The sequence below is a fragment of the Doryrhamphus excisus genome, chromosome 17 (assembly GCF_030265055.1).
Source record: "Doryrhamphus excisus isolate RoL2022-K1 chromosome 17, RoL_Dexc_1.0, whole genome shotgun sequence".
NCBI classification, from domain to species: Eukaryota; Metazoa; Chordata; class Actinopteri; order Syngnathiformes; family Syngnathidae; genus Doryrhamphus; species Doryrhamphus excisus.
Genome location: NC_080482.1, coordinates 13,378,217 through 13,398,939, shown reverse-complemented (window position 1 = coordinate 13,398,939; position 20,723 = coordinate 13,378,217). Strand labels below are relative to the sequence as shown.

The following is a 20,723-nucleotide window of genomic DNA, read 5'->3' as shown; positions in this document are numbered from 1 at the left end:
AGCAACGCTGCTTCGAAAAGGTTAATATTGTGCTGTACATGGGAATAAATCTTAAAGTTTGCCTGTTTTCCACATCAGGGAGCGAGAGTGGAAAAATAAACTCTCTCGTTGGGTTTTTCTTTTTTTTCATGTACAACATTGAATGTGCAGCAGCTGAAAACACAGCAAGATAATCAAAATAACACTTAGGTTAGTGGAAAATGCGATACTTGGAGCATTGTGATGCATTTTTATGGTGGAAATAAGTGATAAATCAGTGACTGCCCCTCCCTCCCTGGGCCTGGCACACACACACACACACACACACACACACACACACACAAACAGAAGCCCATGCACATCAGTTACCCAAAGTTGTCAGACAGTTTGAGCCTGCTTTACAAGGCGAGCCCTGCAGGTGGGATGCCCCCAGACAACCACAGGTGACTGGAATACAACAAGGAGGCCTTGGCCAAATGACAGTTTGGGTAAATAGACTTTGTGCTATTTTTACTTGCAGCTGTATGCACTTTTTTTGGTGAATTATGCCAACATGACAGATTTTGTGCAACTTCAAAACTCATTTTGCATCATTGCATTAAAATAATTGTTTTCAATAAATGTTGACATCGGTATGCTGCATGCATAATTCCAGCAAATATATTCAATTATAATGTGCATACCGCTTTTTTTGGGTGTGATTAGTAGGCTGCATGGGTTACTCAAAGAGTGGCTCTGATTGAACCTTTTTTGCATTTGTGCAATGCAAAAGTGTGTATAGGATGGAAGTGTTGAACAGGAAGGCAAACTCGAGGGCAACATGGTGGATCCTCCTTCTCCTGCCGCTGGCTCTCCTGCACGGTACCACAGGCCAGAGAAGAACTGGACGTAGGAACAACTACAGGCTGCCAGACGATGGAGGAAATGGTAATTGCATGCATGTGAGGCATTGTACTGCATCCAGGCAGGAAGTACATCAGTCAGGCCCTGTCAGAGATGAATTCATTTAAAAATGTGTCGTTTGCAGCGGTGTACAGCTGCACACTGAGAACCCGTCCTAATATTTTCACCACCTTATTTAAAAGGAAGAACCTATTTGATTTTGGTGCAAATCTAAGTAAAAATTTGGAATGTCCGATACTTCTCAGTAACGATAATTGTTGGCCAAATAAAAATGCAATATCAGTATCATATTTTTTGCCAATCATGAAAACTGATATTTCAAAAAATGCTGTAAACAACACACGTGTTCATTCCGCCACAGGAGATATGTCACGTTACACAGCTCGGTATCGGCTGATATCGGTATCAGAAATGGAGAGTTGGACAATATCGGCATATCGGGTTTCGGAAAAGAGCCAATATCAGACATCCCTACTAAAAAAAGCATCTAGAAGAATTGAGTTTCTCATTTTGCTGTTACAGTCCACTTGTATCGGGATCAAATGGAGTTAGTGAGAGCCGGGCCTACCCAAAGTCTACCCCACCCTGCTCCATTTCTGATTTGCATAACAAAAAAAGGGGGTGGGCGCCCCCCCTTTTGGAAGTGGGGTTTGTGCATATTTTTGTACTGTTGTTATTGTTATGATGGACATTATGATGATAATGATATGACTTCTATATTAGTTTATTAGTATATTAGCCCCCCCCCCCCCCCCCAGAACAATTTAGAAGTAAAAACTCCCCAGAAAAAGCTTCACTCATCTCTGTGCTGGATGCTTCTTCACATCCCAGATCGCCCCTCTCTCCCCATCCAATCACTGTTAGTATGCAAATGAAACAGAAAAAGTGACCCATTAGACAACTAATAATTAACAACAACTAAAAAAAGATTAATACAATGTTGTTTGTTAAAATCTGGGTGTAGGATATTTTATTTTCACTTTTCCTCAAAGAGGATGAAGAGGAGATACTGAGAATAGACCATCAAAGGTTCTCCTATTTGGCGATGCAGAGCAGGAATGCAGGTGGGTCACAAGCAAAATGCCTGGATTAGCCTGCTGCTGTGTTTAATGTAACTGTGAGGAACAGATGACATGTGCCCCCGACATTGTCTACGTGGTGTATGATGGCATTGTGGCCTTGGATGCGCAGCCCAGGGGTCCCTGCGCATTTAAAGCCAATGAGAGGCGTTCATTTGATTTGTTAAGATTACACTCGGTTGTTGTTAAACCCTGTCATGCCTTCTCTCCTCCCTCTTTGCCACTTGAGCCGGTGGGAGGGATGTAGGCGTATGTGCGCCGCTCACGAAAATTGCCCTGTTGGCGCAGCTTACGCATAGTGCACATGGTGCGCCCGGTCTATTAATTGAGAGCCCAGTGTTCAATCTTCAATCAGGTTTACAGCAGTTGCATGCTTTTCCTCAGATTCTTTCCCCTTCCTGTCTGGCAGCTCCCACCTGCTCCCTGGAAGTGGTTTTCATCCTGGACAGCTCCGAGAGCGCCAAGATCTCCCTGTTTGAGAAGCAGAAAGGTTTTGTGCTGAGCTTCAGTACTCGCCTGTCCATGCTGCAGGTGGCCGGCTGGACGCTGAAGGTGCGAATGGCCGCCCTCCAGTACAGCAGCACCGTGTCGGTGGAGCACAGGTTCTCGGCCTGGAAAAACCTGGACTCCTTCCACGGCCCGGTCAGTGTCATGAGCTACATTGGACACGGCACCTACACCACCTACGCCATCTCCAACGCCACGCAGTTGCTGGTGCAAGAGACACCAGACGACAGCGTCAGGGTGGCTGTGCTGATGACCGACGGGGTGGACCACCCCCGGAACCCCGACGTGATCGTGGCTGCGGCGGAGGCCAAAGCTAATGGGATCAAGATCTTCGCTGTGGGCTTGTCGGACATCGCTCGGCAGAGTCACAACAGCGCCAAGCTGCGGGCGGTCGCCAGCGCGCCCGCTCAGCAGTTTGTTCAGAGTCTTCTGGATCCTCAGCTGGAGCAGAAGCTGCTCAAAGAGATGGTGAGCACTGCCCTCTAGTGGCCACATGTGACACAAACACTAAATAACCTCCGCCAAGGCAAAACAGTCTTTTTCATTCATTCATTCATTCATTCATTTTCTACCGCTTTTTCCTCACGAGGGTCGCGGGGGTGCTGGAGCCTATCCCAGCTGTCTTCGGGCGAGAGGCGGGGTACACCCTGGACTGGTGGCCAGCCAATCACAGGGCACATATAGACAAACAACCATTCACACTCACATTCATCAATCACGTCACCAATTAACCTAGCATGTTTTTGGAATGTGGGAGGAAACCGGAGTACCCGGAAAAAAGCCACGCATGCACGGGGAGGACATGCAAACTCCACACAAAGATGGCCGAGGGTCGAATTGAACCCTGGTCCCTGGTCTGCGCGCTAACCACTCGACCGCCGTGCCGCCCAACAGTCTTTTTTGATTGAAAAATAATAAGCCAGGCAATAACTGTAAGAATAAGAATGAAATATCCAGAGCAAAAGTTGTAATTTTACGAGTAAAAAGTAATCATTTTACAAGCGTGAACATAAATACAGGAAAATAAAGCCGTCGCATTTTGGGAACAATTGTAATCACAAGAATAAAACCTTCATTTTTACAAGAAACACATTTTTACCTATTACCTACAATTACAATTAGAACTGAGTATAAAATTGTAGAAACAACTAAATGGTCATTTGGTTGGTGATGATGACACTTGGAGTTTTAAAGAGGAATTATCGTGCTTTTCTGACCTATGAATGTAGTTAGAATGTAGTATTCTCGTATTAAACGAAGCCAAAGTTTCAGATAATGAGGACGTGAGCCCTGAAAGAAGTTTAGGATGGCTCTGAACGCTCCGTTGGCTCTGTTTTTTTTTCTCCAAACAACGAGTCACTGTGACTTCACTGTGAGCCTTGTGAGAAGTCACCGGTGACTTCCTTTTATGGACAAATCCGGGTACAAGCTGAGTGTGACCAGTGATCACAGTGGAGTGGACGTAAGTGGTAAGTGGAAAAATCCACTTCATCCAAGGAAATACAGCTAGAATAGGTGCAGATTCTTTAAGATCTACAAAGCTTTCTGTGTGGATTATTGTGTGTAGTTGCTCTTTAGGAGTCCACAACTCATTACAAAGGGCTGAAAAAGAGCATAATAGATCCCCTTGAAGGCATATTTTTCTGTAAAAGTTTGGTTGGACCCACGACCGTAGTGAGGATAAATGGCAAAAAAAAAGTAAAAAGTAAAAAAAAAAAGTCTGAATTTCTGAAGCATAAAATCTTAATTTTATGAGAAAAATAAAAATTATATCATAATATTATTTTTGCACAAATTGTCATAAAAGTCAAAATATTTCAAGAATTAACAAAAAAAACCCTGTGAGTATAAAAAAACAGAATGCCCAGAATATTGTCAGAATGACCTTCATTTTGTGAGTGTTTTCACATTAATAGTCAGAATTTAATGAGCATTAGGTCAGATTATTTCGTGAAAAAGTCACAATTTTAACAAGCGCAATTTCAAATCATAACAATGTTGTAATTATGAGAATTCAATTAAATTATTACAAGGGAAATCTGCGGTTTTAGTATGAATCGCATAGTCAGAATTTTACAAGCATAGCCTATGAGAATACAATAACATAATTACATAAATAAAGCCTTAATTTTGCTGATTTTTTTACATTAATAGTCAATATTTTTTGAAGGCATATTTTTCTGTAAAAGTTTGGTTGGACCCACGACCGTAGTGAGGATAAATGGCAAAAAAAAGTAAAAAGTAAAAAAAAAAGTCTGAATTTCTGAAGCATAAAATCTTAATTTTATGAGAAAAAAATATATAATATTATTTTTGCACAAATTGTCATAAAAGTCAAAATATTACAAGAATTAACAAAAAAACCCTGTGAGTATAAAAAAACAGACCTTCATTTTGTGAGTGTTTTCACATTAATAGTCAGAATTTAATGAGCATTAGGTCAGATTATTTCGAGAAAAAGTCGCAATTTTAACAAGCACAATTTCAATCATAACAATGTTGTAATTATGAGAATTCAATGAAATTATTATAAGGGAAAGCTGCTGTTTTAGTATGAATCGCATAGTCAGAATTTTACAAGCATTGACATAAGCCTATGAGAATACAATAACATAATTACATAAAGAAAGCCTTAATTTTGCTGATTTTTTTTACATTAATAGTCAATATTTTTTCACAAGAATAAAGTAGAAACCTAAAATTTTACAAGCATTAGCGGAAAAAAATGAGAATAAAGAGAATGACCAGAATGATGTTATTGTCGTAAGAATAAAGCCTGATTTTCATTTTGATGAATGGATGGACGTTTGGTTGGTTACTGACTCTTCTGTGTGTTATTATTTTGCTTCCAGGGTACAGTCGTACTGGAAGAGGTGCGTGTTTGCAATTTTACATTTTGTATTCCAGCACCGGGTGATGTTCCTGACTCATCATCTCCTTGCCTCTTTAGTGTCCAGAAGCTCAGGTGTGTTTGTGTGAAAGAGGAGACCGAGGACCCCCAGGAGCTCCGGTGGGTTATTACTGCCTCAAAATCATTTTCAACACTCAAAAATGAGTCATTTTAACAAAAATGTTAAAATGACTCATTTCAGGGCAGAAAAGGCGAGGCGGGTTTCAGAGGGCCGCCTGGTGCTCTGGGAGAGAAGGTAGGTCACAATGAACAATGAGACAAGGAAAAGGAAAAAGTGTCTCGGTCTCATTGTGGGTCTGTGTTGTCACTCAAGGGGGAGTCCGGCGTGAACGGTCGACCAGGAAGTGACGGTCCAGAGGTAAAGCGTAACCCGGTCTTATTTTGCGCTGTTTGTTTGAGGATAGAGGAAGCTCTTATTGTTGAAGGCTGTCTTGCAGGGTCGTCCGGGTTACAAGGGCAACAAGGTAAGGTCATATCTTCATAGTTGTGGAAAAATAAGCACTTCAAAAGCTTGAAATGTTTCTTTCAGGGGGAGAGGGGGGAGTGTGGTCCTCCTGGGACTAAAGGTGACCCGGTATGTGTTTTATGAATAGGATTTTCATTAAAAACTCTTAATTAGTTTCTAATTAATGAAGTGTCATCTTTTAGGGTTCGGAGGGACATCCTGGACTACGAGGACCAAAGGGAAAACAGGTACCTTTGACTCATATTAGTGAATAAACTACAGTATGCAAACACCAGAATGAAATTTATGCATGTGGTGAAGTAAAAAGAAGTCTGAATTTCTGAAGCATAAAATCTTAATTTTATGAGAAAAATAAAAATTATGTCATAATATTATTTGGCAGGATCCAATCACAAGCCATCAGTGACCTCAAAATGACCTTGTCAACCCATTGGAAATGGCAGGACAACATAACAGTCTGACTGATGGTGTTTGGTTTTACAGGTTAAAAAAGTGCTAATGTTAACCAGCAAACATAAAGTCACAGAATTCCAAGAATTATGTCATAATCATACGTCTACAGACTAGAATAAAGCCAAGAAGTCGCAATTTTACAAATTTCCCCACTGAGGGACGAATAAAGGCATATATATATATATATATATATATATATATATATATATATATATTCCAATTTCCAGTGTTGTATTCTTGTGTTAAACAATGCCAGATTGTTTCAGATAATGAGGTTTGCGCATTTGGGAGTGAGCCCTGAAAGAAGTTTGGGATGGCTCAAAACGCTTGGTTCCAGAGGGCGTAGCAAAACTGTTCCTTTGTGATGTCACAGAGGAGCGAGCATCGTTATATGGGCATGGATGTAAGCCAGATAAGCTCTCTGCCCTCCCCCAAGCTCTGCTCCTCTGTTTACGTTGCTAGCAATGGCTCGTAAGGGAAAGCCACATTTGTTTACATTTCCTAAAGACATTGCAATTCCTACATTATTAATTAGATTATATTAGATTATATTGGATTATATTAGATTATTCATTCATTTTCTACCGCTTATCCTCATGAGGGTCGCGGGGTGTGCTGGAGCCTATCCCAGCTGTCTTTGGGCAAGAGGCGGGGTAAGCCAATCACAGGGCACATATAGACAAACAACCATTCACACTCACATTCATACCTATGGACAATTTGGAGTCGCCAATTAACCTAGCATGTTTTTGGAATGTGGGAGCAAACCGGAGTACCCGGAGAAAACCCACGCATGCACGGGGAGAACATGCACACAGAGATGGCCGAGGGTGGAATTGAACCCTGGTCTCCTAGCTGTGAGGTCTGCGTGCTAACCACTTGTCCGCCATGCAGCCCTATATTAGATTATATTAATAAAGTCAAAAGTTGTCATTTTACAAATAAAAGGTTGAGATGAACCCTGGCTTTACAATGCTAAACAGAAATTGGAATAATGTATTTATCGACTATCACCAACAACAGCAAAGAGTAATAACCCAGTTTAGTTGTATCTGAATCCACAAGCAATTTCATTGTTTTTTGATGTCCCCTTCAACCATTGATACAAAAGACGGTAGTCAAAGTGTCCACTGTGACGACTGCTGGTGGAGTCTGGTCTTTGTTCACCTCTGCACTAATGGAATGTGAATATTGGCTTCCATCTAATCCTGATTCCAAAGCAGGGAATTCAGGCTTGCAGGATATTTTTCTTTTGCAGGAACACACTTTGTATGGTGGGATTAGCACGGCGACCTGGACGCTTAGTTGTCGGAATAAAGCGTGTTGCTTTTTGAGCGGGGCCTGAGAAAGTACATGAAAGAACTGGATGTTGACTTTAATCCTCCTCTTGTCTGATTCTCATTCATCTGACCTGCTACAAGACTACATTATTTATAACCTTCTTTTGCCACATATGATGGAATAGGGGCGTCCCAAATGAGGCCAAGGGGTCATTTGAGGCCCGCAGATTGTTTTTGATTGACTTGCAACATATTCTACAGACAGCATTAAGCACGAAACATTGGAACATTGGAACACTTGTCTGAGCTTAAACCTGAGAGACCTGGGTTCAATCCCACCCTCGGCCATCTCTGTGTGGAGTTTGCATGTTCTCCCCGTGCATGCGTGGGTTTTCTCCGGGTACTCCGGTTTCCTCCCACATTCCAAAAACATGCTAGGTTAATTGGTGACTCCAAATTGTCCATAGGTATGAATGTGAGTTTGAATGGTTGTTTGTCTATATGTGCCCTGTGATTGGCTGGCCACCAGTCCAGGGTGTACCCAGCCTCTCGCCCAAAGACAGCTGGAATAGGCTCCAGCACCCCCCGCGACCCTCGTGAGGAAAAGCGGTAGAAAATGAATGAATGAAGTCCTATCGTGGTCATATCAACTATCAGGGGGAAAAATCAGGGAGAGCTAATTGAAATGTGTTTAGGAGCTTACTGGCAGCTCATGATCTACTGGCTGGAGACCCCTGAGTGACCGTGTATGAACTCAAAGAGTAGGCACCACTGGTGCTCAGGAGAAGCCGGTACTAGCCGTGTGGCCTCCAACCTCGCCTGCCCGAGGAGCACTCTCGGAAATACTTTGTCAGAGGCACCGCTGGTGCTGTGGAGCTCAGACGCAGACGTGAGGGCACTGCGTTTACTATCTGTATACAATCTTCAAATGTGGTCATTCCATGTTTTTTTCACATGTTCCAGACATCAGTGAGCACTGTGGTTCTCTCCAACCTCCATGGACGCACAGCGTGTCCGACATTATTGCACCTTTCCCGGCGATAGTGCTTTGCTTCTGGCTGCAGCAACAGTTTGGCGGATATTTCACGTTCATGTTTACAAAAACAGTCCATGTGAAATGCAGCTGACAGATGAAAATGTTTTTCTCTTCTTGGGAAGTACCAACTATAACAACTTCTGCCTGAGCTTGTTTCATGAAGCAGACCAGCGCTTGGGGGAGGGCTCCTTTGTGACATCACAAGGGAACAGTTTTGCAACGCCCTCTGAAACCGAGGGTTTTAAGCCATTCCCAACTTCGCGCAAACACTTGATGATCATAAATAATGACTATCTATACAGAATTAAGCGATTTCATGTATTTTGCAGGGAGAGACTGGACCACCTGGTGACATTGGCCTCGAGGGACCACCTGGACAAAAAGTACCGTATTTTCCGCACTATAAGGCGCACCTAAAATTTGATTTTTTTTTAAAAAGCTGACAATGCGCCTTATAATCCGGTGCGCCTTATACGTATATGGATCAATACTGAGCCGCGACAGGTCTCGCAACTTACGGTAAGCAGCCACCGACTCCATTTTTCCCGTAGAAGAAGAAGTGCGCTGTGCATACTGGGAAATATTAAACAACGATTCACTTTAATTTGTGCGTTTGTATAAAGACCCTGAAATGGCTCCTATTAAGAGACACGCTTACAACGCAGAGTTTAAACTCAAGGCGATCAGTCCCGCAGTAGAACACGGAAATAGAGCAGCAGCAAGAGAGTTTAACATTAATGAATCGATGGTGCGGAAGTGGAGGAAGCATGAGGATGAGCTGCGCCAAGTAAAGAAGACTAAACAAAGTTTCCGTGGCAATAAAGCGAGATGGCTTTACCTCAGAGAAAATAATAAAACAGCTGTTTATTCATTTTGGGAGTGAATGGAGTTGTGGAAAGCTTGTTTGTTCTCTATTAATAAAGTTTGACTGACCTATCTGACTGTTTTGTTGACATTCCCTTTAGCGCGGCACCATCTAATGGTTGCATAACGTAACTACAGCCTCTACTGTAGCGCCTTATAATGCGGTGCGCCTTATGTATGGAAAAAGTTTTAAAATATATCATTCATTGAAGGTGCGCCTTATAACACGGTGCGCCGTATAGTGCGGAAAATACGGTACTTTTGATGAGGATCGTAATGAGGCTTCAAAATCAATAGTCTTGCGTGTGGAAAAACAGCATCATTATGGCGAATTTATGGACGTTTTGTAGGTTATTTTCCCAGTAGGAATGAAGCCATGGCCTTTGCTGGTATAAGCTGTTAGACTTCATACAGTGTGGTACACAATGGCACACATACAGTCAAGGACCTTTAAGGAGGAAGCCCACAGGCATGAAGCTTCTGCTGAGCATGGAGCTGATGCACAGCTTTTTGACAAAGATGTCTTTATCGGCAGCAAATATGGTTGATTTACAGCACATGGGAAAATATTACACATTCATTCAGAGGAGGGGGGACAAAGCTCTCCTCTTTTGTGCCAAAATACCACAAAATGATTGCAGCTATGAACCATTTGGACCTTTAAAGGCTGCATTAGAATAAATAGAGCTGAATACCTTTACGTGTTTTATTTTTTCAACACTGCGTTAATAACATACATTGTAGAAGAATGTAAACATACTTGCTGATACTTACGTCAATGTTGTCCTGTTGCAGGGCGATCGAGGGCCTGGTGGTGACCCTGGTCCACCGGGTGACTTTGGTATTGGCTTTCCAGGAGCCAAGGTGATGTCTACCTTTATGAATAAAAAAAACAAATATGTCAGTGACTGGAATGGCAAAGATATCTGAATGTGCACTGAGGTGACGTGTGATGCTTTCAGGGTGAAAAAGGTATCCAGGGAAGGCCAGGTCCAACAGGTCCACTTGGCATCGGAGAACCAGGAATACCAGTGAGTAGCTCTACAATGTAATTTAGAAACATGTTTTTGTACGATATGAGTATTTGCCATACATTCATTTATGTGTGGTGGCCTGCCATAGATCAATTAGGATCGCCACAAATACACTCCTAATCGCAAAAGACCAGTTGAAAAATTGCAACAATTTACATTTTGCACTGTTTTTAAATACTTTAGTAAGCAATTTAGTGCAAATAAGCATTAAAGTGAAATAGAATGATCAAAAGTTTAAGAACATAACAACTTCAAAAATAGGTTTGGGCGTGATTAATGCCGGTGTTTCCAGGAGGCTAGTGGGAATGTTGTTCCAGATGGCTTCACGGAGATCATGCACTGTCTGGAACTGATGTCCATTGTTGTAAACGTCCCTTGCCATCTATTCGCAAATGTTCTCAGTTGGCTTTAGATCAGAGGAACACGCAAGATGGTCCAAAAGAGTGAGCTTATTCCTCTGGAAGAAGTCCTTTGTCAGGCAGGCATTATGAACTGCAGCGTTGTCCCGTTGAAAAGGCCAGTCATTACCACACAGACAAGGGACTTCAGTCACAAGGGATGTCTCCAGCAACATCTCCACATAGCCATCTGGAGAATTCTGGAGAGCCCAGGTACTGGGGGATGAGCTACAGTGCCATGTCTCCTGCATCATCATCATCATAGCCGAACAGCAGGGGATCCAGGTGTGGGTCAGTAATGTCTCTGATATATGACAGGATGACGCTTGAATGTCATCATGACCACAGAGGTCAAGGTGACGGATCTGTAATCATTAAGTCCTCAGTTTCTTGGGATGATGGTGGAAGCCTTCTTGAAGCAGGTTGGAACGTTGCATGTTTCCAGTGAAGGTGTTAAAAAGGTCTCAACACCGGTGTGGAGGTGCACGGAGCAAAAATGTTCCGCACAAAAGGATACGCTCCAGGGTGCTTGGGTGCAAAAATGACGTTGTTTGTCCACATGGAGACATGCGGACCTCGCAGATGCAGAAAGCATAAAACAGCCTTTATGCAGCTCAACAATCCAGCCACGTTTTTGCCTTTGCCATGAAGAGATCCTGAAACTGCAAGTTAGATTGTATTTTTCACTTCTTCTGGTTTAATGGGCACTTTTGGAGACTCGAATATGTAAGCATGTATTGATGTTCTGAAGGAGCAGCAGGAGCAGCAGGAGAAGCAGGTGCTTTTGCTGTTTGTCTCCCACAGCGTGTGACCATGTGTCATGGTCGATTTATGCAAACTAGACAATTTACTTAATCATTTCCTGTGTGATTGGCAGGGTGTAATGCCATAGTTCCACTGCCCAGTTATATTGGCTAACCTGGTGCAAGGGCTACAGTGCTGCTTGAACCACAAAACATGTGTAATAAGTAGTAGTATGTAAAAGTATGTTAGCCCCAAAAAGTTTTTTTCTGTTCCAAAAAAAATATTTTTTTAAAAAGGGGACCTGTTGTGCCCATTTTCTGCCCTTTTGTATTGAGTTGTGGACTCCTACAAAGCAGCCTCACAAGATAACCCATACAGAAAGCGTTCTAGATCTTCCAGAATCTGTACCTATTCCAGCTGTACTGTATTTCCTTGGATTTTGGTTCTGTTTTAATTTATTCCATTCACAGCCCACCCTTGGGCATGCCCGCTCCACTGTGGTTGGTCCCACTCAGCTTGTACAGATTGTTCCCGCACATATCCACACGTAGCAGGGTATTTGTAAAACCACATATTTCCCCCTCTCCGTTTATGAAAAATATTGTGTCCACACAACCTCATATTTTTTTGAATGCACCCACACATAACTGACAATAACAATAGTAAGGACCATGACATTCAGAAATTTGTGCGCCGAGGACAAATTCCATCTCAAGGTTCTCCCACCAGCTGGCAATGAGTCCCAGTCTGAGTCCGAAAACCCAGCATCGGAGTCTGTTACGAGGAAGATGCCTTGGACATGGAATGATTATTTGAGGGAAAATGGCTGATCTCAAAGTGCTTCTTCACCTCTTCGCCATGTTCTTCAACATGAAGCAGAATTTGAATACAAAACGTTTGAATAACAGCTACAACCAAACACAGTTATGAGGGCATCTATGTAGTTTCTGATGTAAACACTGGTCGTGTGTGGGAAAACCCCGGTTATTGGCGTCCATAACCAAACACGCAACCAGATTTTTTTCTACACTTTGGCCTTAGGTTTTGAAAACCTTTGTTTTTTGTGCCAGATATCTGCGGGCTCGTGTGGATAGCCAAATCGTGGAAAAAAATTGTTGTTTTATGAGATACCTTCCTTCCTTCTTCCAAACTTTTTTCAGGGTTCACTATCAAATGCGCAAACCTCATTATCTGAAACTTTGGCATTGTTTAACACAAGAATACAACATTCTAACTACAAAAAAACATAATAGGTCCCCTTTAAGAGATTTCATAATAACACAGTAACGCATCTGCATACGTACAATACAAGGTACACTGGTGTGTCGCAGGCTGTCAGGTAAATACATTTAACCGTCTCAAATAGAAAGAGCATCTGCTGTGTTTAGCAGGTCAAGTTGTAAAACAAAATATGACATTTTGTTACACAATCATAGAAAACTAAGATTAATGAGCTCCAGTTTCCTTTAACGCATCCAGTTACTATGTGGCCCACAGGAGACGTTCACATGTCAGTGTTTATTCACTTACTGTACATGCTTGAGGCAACGCTGGCTGTCTGTTTCAGGGTCCTCTTGGACCACCGGGACTACGAGGAAACCCTGGACCACCTGGAGAGGGTCCTGCAGGGCCAAAGGTGGGTGGGTCAGTCTGCAAACATTATTCAACATAACGTTTGTTGTGAATTGGCAACGTGTACAACCGTGAATCAAATTGATTACAAATTCTAAAACAAGCAAAACAATAAGAGCAAGAGTATTAGATCAATATCTACAGAAGACAAATTAACCTTCGATGTAGATGATGTGCTGATCGTCCTCCAGAAAAACCCATTCATCACTGCTGGAATGTCTGTTAGTCATTCTCATCCTTATCTAATTATACCATCAAGACCCAATGAGGATAAGAGCACCCACCTTTGAATTATATCACCTGTCAAGTCAGCTACAATACTTAAAACAGTGGCTCGCCTCCTCACAGCATCATTCACACTAGTTAGAAACTGAACTGACACCATGCAGTAATATAAACATGTTAATCATTGTCAGTCGTAAAAGGTCAACATTTGAAAGTAATACAAAAATGGTTCCTCCAATTTTTTGTGCGGATCACATGATTGTGCCCCACGCATTACATTTTTTTAAACAATTTTAACATACAAGTTAAATACAGGGCGGCACGGAGGTCTAGTGGTTAGCGCGCAGACCTCACAGCTAGGAGACTAGGGTTCAATTCCACCCTCGGCCATCTCTGTGTGGAGTTTGCATGTTCTCCCCGTGCATGCGTGGGTTTTCTCCGGGTACTCCGGTTTCCTCCCACATTCCAAAAACATGCTAGGTTAATTGGCGACTCCAAATTGTCCATAGGTATGAATGTGAGTGTGAATGGTTGTTTGTCTATATGTGCCCTGTGATTGGCTGGCGACCAGTCCAGGGTGTACCCCGCCTCCAAAGACAGCTGGGATAGGCTCCAGCACCCCCGCGACCCTCGTGAGGAAAAAGCGGTAGAAAATGAATGAATGAATGAGTTCTGGTGAAATGAAAAAACACTCCTATAGTCACAGTTACACTCCTATTACCGTATTTTCTGGACTATAAGTCGCTCCGGAGTATAAGTCGTAATTTATTTTACAAACTACTTGACCAAAACCGACATTACGTCCTCTTGGAAGGCAAGTTCTAACAATAAAAGAATAGAGAACAGGCTGAATAGGTGTAAGATATGCTAACACAATGGTTATTCAGCTACACAAAAAATAAACAAACAACAAAGGTGACCAGTGTTTATGTAACACAACAGTTTTTTCATTTATAAGTTGCTCTGGAGTATAAGTCGCAGGAACAGCCAACCGATGAAAAAAAGTGTGACTTATAGTCCGGAAAATAAAGAAAAAAAATAAAAATTTACCACTATGTCATTATGGGATGTTGGACATGCCATGGCTGACTTCCTGAAAACCTCGCGGAAAGCCGCGATAAAGCAAGGGAGCGATTATCAAAATGCAATACTACGAGGGTCTGTATAACTCTTGGTAGAAGTTCCCATATACTGTAATTCAAATGTCCATGTGTTTACATGTTAGGGTGATCGTGGACTTGAAGGACCCCGGGGGAATCGTGGGCTGCCTGGTATCGGGTTCAAAGGTGACAAGGTAAATAAACCTATTGTCGTATATATTTATTGTTTAGGTCTCTTATGCTTCACCAAAAGCCCAGAATACTGCATATTTGACAAGCATTTCTTTAGGGCAGTCTTGGTCCACCTGGACAGCCTGGTCCAGTTGGTTCTCCCGGTGTTGGGTTCCAAGGAGAAAAGGTGCAAATTTACAAACAATCAGTTGTATCACCTGCTAGATTAGCTCTGAAAAAGCTACCAGGGTCTCTTACCTGCACATTTTTCCTTCAGGGTGACCAAGGCCCTGCAGGACCCACGGGCCCCAGAGGAGCTCCAGGTGTGGGAATACCAGGACCTAAGGTATAGGACCAAAGTAGACCCGCATTAAATGTCTGATTAAATGCTAATTTGCTAAGCTGCTAATTGTGATGGACGTTCAGCTGTTTAGCACTTTGATTGCATGGAAATGACTCTGCTTGCATTCATGCAGATCAAATAAGTGTGTCCTGTCAATCAAACACGAGGTTATTTATAATCTCAGCAAGATGAGGGTGTCTTAATGTTAATTTCCTTTGCAATTAAAGTGTAAATCACGGAATTCAATATGCATTTAGTGGTGAAAAACACTGACAGCAATAAAAACAACAGTAAGATTTTTCCATTTTTTATGACATTTAGGGAAATCAGGGATTCTCAGGAGTACCAGGACCCCCTGGCGAGAGAGGTGTGGGAGCGCAAGGACCAAAAGTAATTATATAAGCAAAAAGCAGCATATAAGTCCCAATGGGTAAATATTACAAAATAACTCGTTGTGATGCTCTCAGGGAGGTATGGGGGCCGAGGGCCTTCCAGGCATTCCTGGTCAACCAGGAGAGGATGGGGTACCAGGGCAAAAGGTATTAAGGTTCACTGTATTTAGTATATTTAGGATATATTTTAGGTTACTTTGATTGTTTAGTTCCCTTTTTCAATGTCAGGGTGACATTGGATTACCAGGCCCCAGGGGACCAGATGGCAGTCCTGGTAAAGGCACCCCTGGACAGAAGGTGAAGATTTTCATTTTTTAACTATCATGGCTTGGAATGGTATGAGCAAATTATCATGGTCTTTTGTCAGGGGGATAGAGGGGACAGAGGGACCAGAGGTCTGCCGGGTGCTGTTGGCCCTGTGGGGCCAATGGGACCAAAGGTAAGGATATATTGAAGGCAGCATTGTTTTACAGTACATATATCTTGGTGGAGTTGCAGTACAGAGTACAGGACTTAGACCTTCCAGTTTCATGGGACGCAGCACAATGAGTGTTATGTGTTTAGGGCGATCCTGGATTTATTGGGCCACCTGGTGCACCAGGACAACCAGGGAGGGGTATTCCTGGTGCCAAGGTAAGACCATGCGATGCTCAAAATACAATCCTGTTTATTTCATCCTATCATCCATTCTTGTTGTCCCTCCAGGGAGAGCCAGGTCCACAAGGTCCTGCTGGAGTAATAGGTGAACCCGGTCGCGGAATAATTGGACCCAAGGTGCGTTCAAGGCATAATGACTTTCAATGATATATCATGACCAGGTTCTGACAATGTGGCTTCTATAGGGTGACAGAGGGTTTCCAGGGCCTGCTGGGTTATCAGGAGGTAAAGGAGAAGGCATGCCAGGTCCTCCAGTGAGTACCAATGTACAATGTGTCCAGTGCACGTCCTTGTTATCATTCCTAACACTTTGCCTCAGGGGCTCCCAGGACCCCCTGGCTTGACAGGTGAGCCTGGACCAGATGGAGTAGGCTTACCAGGACCGAAGGTAAAGAAGAGGTAGAGAAGATAGATGAATGGAGCACAATGAAAGATAAATTCTTGTTTTGTCCAGGGAGACAGAGGCCTGCCTGGACTGCCTGGGCCTGCAGGTGCGCCAGGAGTAGGCCTCCTTGGGCCAAAGGTAGCCATATGAATCGTGATTATCATACATTGAAGGCTTAAAGATTGACATTCCTATTGAGAGACACGCCTTAGATTTTTCCCTGCAGGGTTCCATTGGCGTGATGGGTCCTCCTGGACCACAGGGCCCCACAGGAGAAGGTATCCAAGGACAAAAGGTATAGCAGCCACCTGACACCGGCAAGATCCACTTTGAAAGAGTGCAGATTCAAGTTTTTTTTTACTTTCTCTACAGGGAGAGCCTGGATTTCAGGGGATTCCTGGCCCAAGAGGTCCTCCTGGAATAGGACTTCAGGGAGATAAGGTACCACTATCCTGCTGATAAATCTAAGAAGAATATCTATGCCAGCTTGACTTTGTGATAGAAGACCGATTACCGGTAGATATGCTACGTTGTTCTTGCAGGGGGACCGAGGCTTCACTGGTGAGAGAGGAAAAAAGGGAGACAGTGGGTCTGGCGGAGAACCCGGAGCCACTGGACCTTCGGTACTGGATTTTGTTGAAAAATTATGAATGGATTGATTGCTGGAGATGAGAGTGGACGGGTTTGACTCTAGGAACCGGAGGACTGGAATGTGCTATGTGAATACATCCTGGAAGGACTAAACCCTTTCATGATGCTTGTGAAGCATTACCAGGAATATCTACTGGTAATGAAGGCATACTCAGATGGTCTGTTTCTCTTTTGAACTGCAGGGAAGAGTGGGACAAAAAGGTGAACCTGGACTTACAGTAAGTCAAATGATGCTCAAACTAACTTGATGAATACTTTTTGAATACTGAGCTTTGCAACTCCGTCACAAGAACCTTGCTTTGCTGTCTTTCACAGAGGGAAGAAATCATCCAAATCGTGAGATCAATATGCAGTAAGTCGGTAAAACAGAGGGAGTTTTTACTTTTGCTGTGCGATGAAGTCTTGGTCTCCATCTTATGCCTCAGATTGCGGGGTGACATGCCGCCAAAGCCCCTTGGAACTGGTCTTTGTAATCGACAGCTCCGAAAGTGTGGGTCCAGACAACTTCAATATCATCAAGGACTTTGTGAGCACCCTTGTCGACCGGGCATCTGTGGCCAGGGACACCACACGGGTGGGGGTCGTCCTGTACAGCCACATCAACACGGTCGTGGTCAGCCTCAGCCAGGCGGCCTCCCAGGATGAAGTCAAGTCGGCAGTACGCTCCATGACTTACCTGGGCGAGGGCACCTTTACAGGCAGCGCCATCCAGCGGGCCAATCAGGTTTTCCGAGCGGCCAGAGCGGGAGTAAGGAAGTTGGCGATCGTCATCACGGACGGCCAGGCCGACAAGAGGGACTCGGTCAGTCTGGAGAGCGCGGTGAGGGAAGCCCAGGGAAGTAACATCGAGATGTTTGTGATCGGGGTGGTCAACACCAGCGACCCGCTGTTTGTGGAGTTCAGGAAGGAACTGGACCTCATGGCTTCAGAACCAGACAGTGACCACGTGTACCTCATTGACGACTTTAAGACCCTGCCAGGTGACGATGCACAGAGCTCATGATGCAAAAACACACTTACTAAAACAGAAAGTAATACGAACACTAAAGCTTGAAAAGTTTAAAACTAAATCAACAGATGCAGAAAAGTTCAGAGACAACCGCAATTAGCTTTACGGAAATACTTTTGGCGCTTCCTGGGAAAACCAGCATATGTTGTGTTTTCGTGCTAGTCTGGAAAACACAATGTATGCTGGTCCACCAGGCTGGTCCACCAGACCAGCATACTCGCGCAAAAACACCACATCTGCTATAATGGTCATGCTGGTAGGTCTATGCCAGTGATTTTCAACCACTGTGCCGCGGCACACTAGTGTACCTTGAGAAACCGTCAGGTGTGCCGTGAGGAATTATCCAATATCACTTTTTATAATTAACATTTATTAATCATCATTTGCAAATATGTCAATAGCCATTATGTCAATAATATACATGGACCCAAATATTCCAATTGCATTTGGTTTATTTGCTCAAACGGAAAGAATTGAACAGGGATGGAATATTCCTTTAACCAATCCGATTGAGGTATCTTGTACCCACTCAAACGGAAAGTTGCCAGATTGCCTTCTTCTTTGTGGTGTTTTTCTTCTTCTGTTGTTTATTGGCGGTTGGCAAGCAGCTTTCGTGTGCATTAGCGCCATCTGTGAAACAGAATCTAAACACTTCTATACTTTATTCACAAGTCCAGTTTTATTAAAAAAGAAAATATATATCTATATAAAACATGTCCTGAGTTTAATTATAAAATATTAGCAAGATTGAATTTGATCTTTTCCTGTTTAAATTGATCCCGGGTGCGTTCTTTCAGCGCGTGCTCAGATATGACGTAACACGCAGATCCAGACGTTCTTCACTTTTAAAAATGGAGGCCAGCAATCGGCACTGGACTAAGCAAAGTTTGTTTTTGATTCAAACTAAATTTCAAGACTGGACAGACGAAAAACTGGCAATACGGAGTTATTCCAACAAGTGAAAGAAAAACTTGGGGAAGCCGGTATCACGTGATGTTGATGTTTACGTTTTACTGGGCATGCCCTATTGACTATTCTGGTTGATTTTCACGGTGCATGTAGACAAGAGATTGGAATATTCCTTTCCATGGATACCATTGTTTCCCGAAAGGTCATTCGGAAAGAGAAAAAGTGGTGATGTAAAAACGTGGCTACTGTGGAGTGTCTGTGGTGTAAAGACTGGCAGAGCAATGTAATATTGGTCCGTGTGGCAACACCTACCTTGTTCCTCCGATAGACTTATTGATGCACGTGTGAGGTTGTGGTGACATTTTGTAACATTTTTGGTTAGTGGTGTGCCACAAGATTTTTACAATGTAAAAAACGTGCCGTGGCTCAAAAAAGGTTGAAAATCACTGGTCTATGCTGTTTTTTTTAGTTGAGTTTGTGGTCTCTAGCTGCTAAAATGCTAGCTTACAGCTGTCTGGCGCATGCTGGTGTTGGCTTGTAAGAACAACTAAACGCTTTTTTGAACGTATTGTTCTGGTGTAGGTTAGCCCACCTAGCTAGCAAGACAAGTGGCTGTCAGCCATTTTGAATTGTAGCAAAGCCAGCATCATAAATGTAACAGAACCATCTGGATAGGTGAATACGGACACAGGTAAATTCTATTTTTCCTTACCCTCATTTGTTGACAATGATTAATCGTTTCAGCCCTCGAGAAGAAACTCTTAAGTCGCATCTGCGAGGACAGTCAAAATGGATCGCTCCAGCACAGTCCACCTCAACCCGCAAGAGAAGCTGCAGCTCCGCAGAGACCAAAAATAGACCACAGAACTTCGTCAGAAACCCAGAGACTGCCATTCTTTGACAGAGAACCTTTCAGACCACAAACGACCGTCGAGACAAAGCACACCATCATGGCTGGAGTCAACGGGCCGATGGCCCCCACTATGAAAACACCACGGGGGTCCCGTCCACCCATGACTTCTGCATCCTCGCGTGAGTTTGACAAAAAGGAAGCTTCTTGTTGAAATATTTAGAGAGTAAACAAAATGTCCTACTTCCATGACAGAGCGCTGCAGTCAGGTCCTGGACCCGGGGCCATGTCGGGACTACGTGGTGAGGTGGTACTACGACGCCACGGCCAACTCCTGTGCTCAGTTCTGGTATGGAGGCTGTCAGGGTAACACCAACCACTTTGACAGCGAGAGGAGCTGTAAAGAAGCTTGCGTGCGTATCTAATATTACTACAAACTTCATAACGTTCTTGGTAATGTACTTTACCACCAAGGTGCTTCAACATGCCTCTTTAACCAAGCATGACTTTAATGTGAACACAATGTTTAATAAGCTCTTTGATGGACATTAAAAACTCATTTTTGTGATTTACTTACTTGAAAAGTTTTTTAAACCACTAACTATTCAGTAAAGCCAATCATGTTGTACTATTTTTTGGACTTTATATTTGTGAAAATGGTACTTTAAATACAGTAATGTCATTAAACAATAAAGCTATTTTTGAATCATTGTTGTCACATTGACTTTGCTGATGTAAAACAGAG

The 20,723-nt window shown here is 43.1% G+C and overlaps 1 protein-coding gene and 1 long non-coding RNA gene across 2 annotated transcripts; one reads left to right on the top strand and one right to left on the bottom strand.

Annotated features, from left to right (window-relative positions):
* Window positions 1-325: 325 nt before the first annotated feature.
* col28a1b (collagen, type XXVIII, alpha 1b) lies at window positions 326-20,687 on the top strand. Its single transcript, XM_058054040.1, has 34 exons — window positions 326-467; window positions 752-906; window positions 2,371-2,936; window positions 5,321-5,341; window positions 5,419-5,478; window positions 5,561-5,614; window positions 5,693-5,737; window positions 5,817-5,843; window positions 5,909-5,953; window positions 6,028-6,072; window positions 8,944-8,997; window positions 10,274-10,342; window positions 10,441-10,509; window positions 13,222-13,290; window positions 14,737-14,805; window positions 14,901-14,969; window positions 15,060-15,128; window positions 15,447-15,515; window positions 15,593-15,664; window positions 15,746-15,814; window positions 15,885-15,956; window positions 16,082-16,150; window positions 16,223-16,291; window positions 16,360-16,428; window positions 16,494-16,562; window positions 16,629-16,697; window positions 16,786-16,854; window positions 16,932-17,000; window positions 17,102-17,182; window positions 17,393-17,428; window positions 17,526-17,562; window positions 17,636-18,190; window positions 19,873-20,160; window positions 20,234-20,687. Exons 2-34 carry the CDS (start codon window positions 762-764, stop codon window positions 20,401-20,403), a joined length of 3,408 nt encoding a protein of 1,135 aa, XP_057910023.1. The 5' UTR covers window positions 326-467; window positions 752-761; the 3' UTR covers window positions 20,404-20,687.
* Window positions 10,143-20,213, bottom strand: LOC131105673 (uncharacterized). Its single transcript, XR_009119977.1, has 6 exons — window positions 19,841-20,213; window positions 17,887-18,183; window positions 17,593-17,796; window positions 15,041-15,123; window positions 13,185-13,304; window positions 10,143-10,353 (listed from the first exon to the last, which is right to left on the bottom strand). It is a non-coding gene; the product is annotated as an uncharacterized LOC131105673 (long non-coding RNA).
* Window positions 20,688-20,723: the final 36 nt, after the last annotated feature.